Consider the following 9,055-nt stretch of genomic DNA (forward strand, 5'->3'; position numbering starts at 1 on the left):
ACCACAGGAGGAAACCACCGTATTTTAAATACATATTTATCATTATTTTCTCACACTTTCCTTCTCCTAGATATTTTAAAATCAAAGCTTCTATATATTAATTATTATATATTCATATATAATTATTACTCATCATTGTCGTCATCGTCATAGCACTTTACTGTCATTACAATACTCTACTAACGCTTCACTGTCACCACGGCGACAGTAAACTCACAGCAGATGGAGATCAGGGAGGAGGGGGAGGGGTTATGTTGTGTGTGTGTGTTATCACGTAAGGGTCAGGAGGTCAAAGGGGGAGGAGGCGGGGTTACTGTATTTGACAGGTGGTGGAGGAGGTGGCCTGGCAGCACATGCAGGTGGGGTTGACGGATTTGGGAGGAATCAGATCCAGGTCTTCGTCGTCGGGGATCTCGTCGAGGCGGTAACCGTCTTTCAGCAGCTGGATGTTCAGGTCCTGGTTGATTTGCTGCGGAAGACGAGTGAGGAGAGAGGAGTTTGAGGGAGAAGAACTAAAAATGAATCCATTCTAAATGATTCCAGGATGCGCTCAATCAATTTGTCCTGAATCTGTCCTCAGATCTGATCACATAAAAAAATTAAATAATTCAGAGGTGGTTTTGTGAGCACAAACAAAATCTGGATTAGAGACCGCATCCCCAGCTCATGAGCTGACGTTGATTCATACACTCGTGACCACATCACTGATCCTCACAGGATCCTTTACTGCAATGGTTGAAATCTCATTTCCTGTTATAGTTAGAGGGAGTTTGACTCACTCAGCTTCTCTCTTTGTCTGCGGCTCAAACACATTTACTGACATCTGTACAGTCAGACGCATTAATGTAGATAATATTTCCATGGTACGTTAACCTACATCAGGATGAATGTGACGTCTGGAACCCTCTGGTTTTCAGGTCAGGACAACATTCTACTTTACGACACACAGGTCACGGCTCTCAGTATCTGCTGAACTTGTAAATGTAAGCTGTAGAAACACTGTGTACAACAAGCACAGTTCCCTTCAGCTCGACATGAGAGAGAGAGAACGGTTTCCAGTTACACTTTAACATCTGAATACTCGTCGATGTGAAAACAAAAACCTTTGTTGGGGACAGAGAGCTGACGTCGAGAGCGGGAAAGACAAACACGACCACACGTCTTAAAAACAGGACGCCTAAAAGTGTCATTCAATTTTGATTTGATATCTCACGTCACGTCAGGTGTACCCCAAGGCTCAGTCCTGGGCCCTCTTCTCTTCACCACCTACCGTTTTTCCCCTTGGCAACATCTTACGTTAATTCAACATCCATTTAGTTATTAGTTATTTCTGCATGACTTTAATCGTGAATGGATTCATTTTGCATCATAAATGTTTAATTTATGAACTATTTATTGTCGCATGTCAAATTATGTTTTAAATGACGTGAAATATCATCATAAATATTGTTATTTCAATGTCTTTCTCCCAAAAACTTTGACTTTTTTGACTTCCCTCCAAACAAACTAGACACTCAGTGGCCACCAAGTCATTTGAGTATGAGAACACTGTCTTATGCTTTTCTGATTAATAATTAAGGACACAAACAAACAAACAAACAAACAAACAAACAAAATTGTCCTCCTGAGCGAACAATACTATTTCTGGTTCTACACCACAGATGGCAGCTGTTAGCTCTTAAACATTAATCTGGGGATTTTTAATCAATCGATATCGGATCTCAGTACAAATAAATATTGATATGAATTGGAAAGTAAGTTTTTAGTGAACCCAGTCATAGCTGTAATCATCCTTACAGCAGAGAGAGAGAGTTTAAGTCTGAAGAACACGGATGAGGATGAGACGATGAGATGAGCTCTGACAGTCATGGAGAAAGATGAAGAGGAGAGAAAGTGTCAAAGCACTCACCTCAGCGGAGGAATAACCCGACGACGAGTATCTCGACATGTCAAAGTCATCATCACTGCAGAGAAATCAACCAGAGTTAGTGAAGGATTATCTTTGAAAAAAGGAAACAGTGACATTGTTGACGTCGTGTGTGTGTGTGTGTGTGTGTGTGTGTTTACCTGTCTGTGTCTAAGGCCACCAAAGGCTTCTCATCTGGACTCTGATCTAAAGACGAATAGCCTTTATTGGGCACAACCAACCTGTGAAGAGGAAGCAGAACAAACGTAAAAATACACAAACAATGCACAAAAAATATCTCTATTGATTTCGAAAACACTATAAAACTGTTTATGTTTAGTTGTCGAGCTTTTGTGGCTTTAAATATGAACGTTTTCATGATGTTGTTCAGGTATTTTCTCTCAAATCTCCTGATTAAGTAAGTAAGTTTATTTATGTAGCACCTTTCACAGATATGGAATCACATTTTGGTCATTTTAGTTTTACAACATGCAGAGTGGTTGTATAACGGAATTGTCTAAGAGTTCTTCCCATTATAGTTCTTATACATCCTTCTTTTCTCTCATAGTGTAAAAACAAAGCATTTGAATATGATTGAATGAAATCTCCTGCTCTCACCGTGTTCTGGCCATGACGTTGTTCTTCTTGGGCTGCTGGTTCACGGGACTTCCGACTGTGTTGTTGTTCTTCAACGAGCCTTTTCTGGCAAGTTCTCTCTGTTTCTCTGCACGAGATAAAGAAAACACACAAACAGCTTGAAAATGTCACGGAAACACAGTTTTACTCACAATAAGATCCATAAATAACTGTTATAATATGGTAAAGGGAAATAAAGTCATTTCCCAGAGACATTTAATGTGTATTTCTCTACTTTCTGTTCACTGTAAAACTCTGGGGGGAGATTAGGTGGTGAGATTTACAGAAAGGAGCCTCGGGTGTAATTTAATAAAACACTCCACAGGAAGTGTGATGATCAGGGAGGAGAGGAGGGTTTATTTACTGAAAATCTATTTTCACTTCGAGGACGACGATCATTCCATTTTTCTCTGCGAACACGACATCGGTTTCTTTTCACTGTCGATGTAACGAGATTATCAAACGGCTAAAAACGATTGTACAGAATATTAATCTAAACACTAGAATCAAATCACTTGATTAACAAACACATAAAGAAGTGCAAATTTCACCATTCTGTTTTTTTACGCAGTTTTAACGAAGTACAATACTGCACATAAACACAGAGCTGGTTTAGCTACAGTCCTGCTCTCTGTCGCCCTCTGTATCTGTCAGTGGTACTGCACCGTCTGTTCTTCACTTATTTTCCATGTCTTTAGGGGTTTTTAAATAAAGAGTCAGAGCTTTTCTGTGAGTTTTTACATCGAAGTAAAGACACAGTTTCAAGACAAAGGGGAGCAGGTGCAGTTATGAGTGAAACACTCATAAACTGAGGGTTTTTATACATCTTTACAGTGTTGGAGGAGTTTTAAGTTATGATAACTATGACTCTTAGTCATGTTCGGGTCAAACCCTGCAGGTCAGGTGGACTAAAAGAAATCATAGTGGGTTTTGAGTGGGTCAGTCAAAACACGGCAACATTAGAAAATTCAGCACATTCAGCCCAGCTGGTCATAATAATAAGAGAATAAAAATATACTTGCCATGTTTCTATTGTCTATTATTTATTATGTATTTAATTATCTTATCCTCATGTGGAGAATAAAGTGGCTGAAGATGGATGGATTAACCTCTTCATACATCTGTGGCCCCGGATGTGCAATTATTCATATGTAATATCAATTATAAGATAAGATAAGAGAAGATAGTCCTTTATTTGTCCTGCAGTGGGGAAATTTACTGTGAAACATCCTGATAATTGTATTTCAGTAAAAGCAAAAATAAAGCTCAGATACATAAATGAAGGGTTGCTAAATATGCAGACTGGGTTTATAACGTATAGAACATGTGACGAGGAGAACAAATGTACCAGGACATGGTGATTATTCCCCTCACTGACCTATTTTCATCTGCAGCGGTGACGGCTTGTAGTTTATAGTGACCGGTTCTCCCTCTCTGGTGTCTGAGTCTCCCTCTGAGGCTGTGGACGAGGCCGGGTCCTGGAGACGCAGACGACACAGAAGAAGAAGAAGAAGAAGAAGAAGAAGAGACGCAGACAAGACAGAAGAAGAAGAAAAAGAAGAGACACAGACGAGACAGAAGAAGAAGAAGAAGAAGAAGAAGAGACGCAGACAGAAAGACGAGCAGGAAAGCACATTATTACTGAGGCATCGATGAATAATTAATGCATGTACAGTGTGTCCAGACGATGTGGATAAACAGGGCAGAAAGAGACGGAAGCTTGTTTCATCTAGATCATCTAGACAGAAAACACAATGTTCTAATGTTTTTATTTTAGTTTAGACTATGTGACATTTTTGCAGATCTGTAGAAATAAAATGTGTGTAGATCGAGACAATAATTCATCTAAAATTATATTTTGACACACATTTTTGGCTTGAACAAACATTGCACCTTGCAGGCTCTGTTGCTATTTCTATAAAATTGAATTGTTCAACCCCGCCTATCGCCCTATGTCAGCTGGGATTGGCACAGCCAATAGATTCTACCCAAAACTGGATGGGAACATACTTGAGTGACCACCTACCTAATTCAGATTGATTGAGGAAGTTGGTAAACTTACAGAAACAAATAAACCAACACAGATTTTATTTAATGAATAATAAGAATAAAAACACTCCCTGAAAACACTTCCTAATGGTGAATGTCAGTCTTGTATAAAGTACCTTAAAGGTGATACATGAGTAAAAGTATATTTACCAGAAAATGAAGTTGAAGTCATTTAAAAAAAATAAAATAATATTACTTACGTAAAATTCTTAAAGTATATCACATTTACTGTACTTACATTTTAGAGGTCAAAGTATTAACAAAAAGTGAGCCATGGTGGCTCAGTGGTAGGGCAAGTTGTCTTTTAAAACTGGAAGGTTGTGGGTTCAATTCCTGGCTCTGCTTAACTCTTCTTCTTCTTCTTGTTCTTGTGATTTAATTTGGTAGTAACGAGTAACAAAGATACTGAGAGGAAATGTAGTGGAGTAGAAGTTGCTAGAAATATAAATAACAAAGTAATTCATATAATGATGTACTTAATTACAGTAACAAAAGTATTTGTACTTTGTAACGTGTACAACTGTGGTGAAGTGACAGCAGGTCAGACTGGGTTCAGTGTGTTTATAGCTGTGAGCAGCCAGCAGAGGGCGCTCTACAGCCTCTGCAGTCACCCAGGGCCTCACTACAGGCCAAATCACACACTCTGTCTTTATTTTAAATCGTTTAAATGGTTTAATCTAAGGGATTAAAACACCAGCAGAGCAGTGATCACGGTGAAAGACACGCGTGTCAGTGGATGCTGAGGACGTGGAGGCTCAAGACATGACGGAGGAGGAGGATGATGATGATGATGATGCTCACAGTCACTACGCAGCACACCGGACACGCTGCTGCTGCTGCTGCTGCTTACATCACACAAACATACATACTCTCTAATCTAATCTGTAATCTCTAATCCTTTATGTTGGTTCAGTCCTATTAAAAACTTGCTGGCATCAAACACGGCAGCAGGTGATGGATTTGTTAGTCTGTAACAACAACAACATTCATGTCTGCCTCTGATTTAAACAAGGTTATAATGAAGAAAATAAATCATCCGTGGATGATATAATCCAGACTCACCAGCGGCTGCATCTCCGCTTGCATCTCCGCCTCCTCCTGCACCGCACTGGGGACCTGAAATCTGTCCATTTCCTCCATCATGGTGGCGACAACACGCTCACGCTCTCTCTCCTACTCTCACTGTCTCTCTCTCCCTCTCTCACGCAGAAATAATCGGATTACGGCCGCCTCTCAGTCTGGTTGTACGTCTCAGATTTGTGAAGATCTGTGCTTCGGTTCTTCTCCGGTGAAGAGCTTCATCCCAGCGGTGAGTCAGAGTCTGTCGACGGCTCCTCTTCCTCTTCTGCTGCTGATGAAGATGGTGATGGTGAAGATGGTGAAGATGAGGATGAGGATGAAGATGGTGGTGGTGTGACTGGTTCGATGACGGTGACTCCACCACCCACTTCCGGCTGGGATTTCCCAAAAACCTCGACAGTGAGGGGGCATTTAGAACAACAAGATAATATGATAAATAAGAACTGAAATAATTAATTAATCGATTTAATCGATTATGGTAACACTTAAAAAAAGGTTAACTAATCATCAAGTAACCATTAGGTAATAGTATAGTGAATCATTAGGTCATTAGTTTATGTTTAGGTACTAGTTAACTAGTTTATTATTAATTCATATTTAGTAAATCATTTGGTCATTAGTTAATGTTTAGGTACTGGTTAACTAGTTTATTATTAAGTAATGATTAGTTAATCATTCGGTCATTTGTTAATGTCTTGGTACTGGTTAACTAGTTTATTATTAACTAATGATTAGTTACTAATTTGGTCATTAGTTAATGTCTTGGTACTGGTTAACTAGTTTATTATTAAATAATAAGGTCATTAGGTAATGTTAACTAAGCATTACTTCACAGGTACTTAACATATTACTTTGATTATTAATAGATTACTAAATTAATCACCAACTATTTTAATAATCAATTTAATCATTTGGGAGTTTTTTCCCCCTCAATAATGAAAACAAGTTCTCTGATTTTTCAGCTTCTTAAATGTGAATATTGTCTTGTTTTTTTTTACTCCATTTAACAATTAAATAATAGTTTGTGGACAAAACAAGTCATCACGTTTTTGACATTTTTTTGGCCTGAACGACGATTGAATGAATCGAGAAAATAACTGACGGATGAATCCACGATGAAAATATTTGTAATAATGCCACACAATTCAGTAACACCTGATCCCAGGGTGATGTGACTAAAGTAGAATAAACTAAACAAAAATCAATAAAATATAATGCCATAAGTGTCATAAGTGGAGATGGAGCTTTTCGAGAGCGACACCTGGCTGGCTCTCTAATATAATTAACTATAATTAACTGATGCGTAAGACGGTTATGTGCAGTATTTGAATGGAGCTTTGTGCAAATGAGGAATTATGCAACAATGCACTTTATATTTTCTATAACAGGAACCTGAACAATAATTGACCTGTCTTCTACTGGCACTGGCACTTTATTATCAGTATCATGTATTTTCGTTTTGATCTCATGTAACATTAATCTGTCAAGGGACCACAGGTGGAAATCAGCCTCAGGCTAAAACCTGGCATATTAACATGCCAGGTATAATTAAAAAAAATATGCCATATTTACATTTTAATGTAAATATAATCAATAAGTGTGATCCCTTTCCTTAAATCAAAAACATCAACAAAACAAAAACAAGCTTAACATAAATTAACAAATGATTATGATGAATAAAACATTTTATGACTCTGTCACAAGTTCGTAAAATTGTTAAATTGCATATATTGTCATAACAGACATCCATAAAACATTTAATCAAATCCCGTTCTTGACTTTTTAAATCGTTTTTCTTACAAACAAACTAACCAAAGAATGAAGCAAAGAATCTGGAGCCTCAGTTGACTCCATGTTAATGACAGTGTTGTTCTTCCTCCAGCAGAGGTCACTGTTTCATCATAAATAAAAAGCAGAGTTACAAATACCTTTTTTTCCCTCCTCCTCTTTTATTTTTTTCCCTTAAAAAAAGCTGCACTACCTTAACTATCACCAATATTCATCCCTTAACTTAAACAGTTGTGTTTTTTATTTAAAACAAAGGAGAAGGTTAAATTCACTGTAAATTGTGCTGATGAATAATCAACCACGTCCTCGTGTTTACGGTCTTAATGTTTTATGACACAGTTTATTTTGATTCACGTCGCACTCTCATGTCCACACGTGTACGCATGATTGTTCTGCTCACGGAGCATTCGTTCTGGTACAGCTAAACGTCTCGGAGTCTCACTTTAAAAGCATGTGGAGGCCATTTCGCTAAAATAATTGAGCCATTAAGCCATTTGTAGCCGGCGCGTTGTTAGTGCTGCGCTGATGAATGACGAGGCTCCGGTGCATTCTTGTACAATATATGCTAGATTTGTGCCGAGCCGAGCGCCAAAGGTAAACATACTTTGTTCTTACTTTGTGTGGTCTCCTGAGAACCAAAACAACACTCACAATTTGGTGTCTCGTTCTTGATAAGAGGAGTAGCACAAATACAGGAGAATAAGAATAGCATGTGAAAGTGCCTGTGAACTGAGCACAGCTCCAGTTATTATTAGTAAATTTGTCACTTAAAACGTCCCGTGTGTAATATTTGGAAGCGGCTATTGGCAGATGTTGACGATAGGACGCATAAGTGTGTTTGTGTTAGCGTGTAATCGCATTAAAATACAAATATTTTGAGATTTTGTAGCCAGAGAATTAGCCCTTTATATGTAATGTAGTAAAGATGTAGTATGTCATTTTTGAATGAAAACAGAGCAACAAAATGCTGACTGTGTGTTCAGATCGCCTCGTGTCACCCGGTGACATTCCTCTGCTGCACACAGGACGTGGTGACAGCAAACAGGTCAGAATACGAACAAATGAAAAAAGTCAAAAAAGAGAATCCTTCTGCTCAAAAACCTGTTTGGTTCAGTAGTTCAAGGTGTTAAATTCTCTGTGTACCTGCCCGCTCCTGCACTACAGCTGTATACACACAAACACTCCCTCAGTCAAGTCTGATAGTTTTGCTTGACAGATGAAAGGAGACACATCATTAGTGCTGAACAATTAATACAAATTTTGCCTCCTGTGATTTGAAAATCACAGAAAATGGCGCTTTTCCACAACACAGTCCTGGCACGGCTTCCTTTTCCATCAGTGATAGTACCTGGTCCTTTTTTCAGTACCTGCTCTGGCGAGGTTTCCAGGCGAGCTGAGCCAATACTTAAATGTGACGTCGACAGACTGTCGGCCACTGATTGGCCAGAGAGTGTCATCTCTATAAATGCCATGAGCGCGACGCCCGACACAAGAATCAAGCCAATTAATGCTGAACTGTAGATCAGTTAAAAGGACTTAAAAATCCCGGAAAACATGAGTAAATCTCCAACATTTAGCAAAGGAAATATCTAAAAT

At 38.6% G+C, this 9,055-nt stretch overlaps 1 protein-coding gene across 1 annotated transcript; it reads right to left on the bottom strand.

The window, feature by feature from the left end:
- Nucleotides 1-261: 261 nt before the first annotated feature.
- Nucleotides 262-6,020, bottom strand: fam219ab (family with sequence similarity 219 member Ab). Its single transcript, XM_058637008.1, has 6 exons — nucleotides 5,654-6,020; nucleotides 3,921-4,020; nucleotides 2,525-2,630; nucleotides 2,068-2,148; nucleotides 1,910-1,964; nucleotides 262-469 (listed from the first exon to the last, which is right to left on the bottom strand). The coding sequence occupies exons 1-6, from the start codon at nucleotides 5,732-5,734 to the stop codon at nucleotides 311-313; spliced, it is 582 nt and encodes a 193-aa protein (XP_058492991.1). The 5' UTR covers nucleotides 5,735-6,020; the 3' UTR covers nucleotides 262-310.
- Between the last annotated feature and the right edge of the window lie 3,035 nt (nucleotides 6,021-9,055).

This window comes from Solea solea, chromosome 8 (assembly GCF_958295425.1).
Source record: "Solea solea chromosome 8, fSolSol10.1, whole genome shotgun sequence".
Lineage (NCBI taxonomy): Eukaryota > Metazoa > Chordata > Actinopteri > Pleuronectiformes > Soleidae > Solea > Solea solea.

Bases quoted from the DNA above. Each gene is read 5' to 3' on its own strand.
- fam219ab (XM_058637008.1), bottom strand. From the start codon at position 5,734: ATGATGGAGGAAATGGACAGATTTCAGGTCCCCAGTGCGGTGCAGGAG. The intron at 4,021-5,653 runs GTGAGTCTGGAT...CTGCGTCTCCAG, and splicing joins AAGCGGAGATGCAGCCGCTG to GACCCGGCCTCGTCCACAGC. The intron at 2,149-2,524 runs GTGAGAGCAGGA...TCCTCTTCACAG, and splicing joins AACGTCATGGCCAGAACACG to GTTGGTTGTGCCCAATAAAG.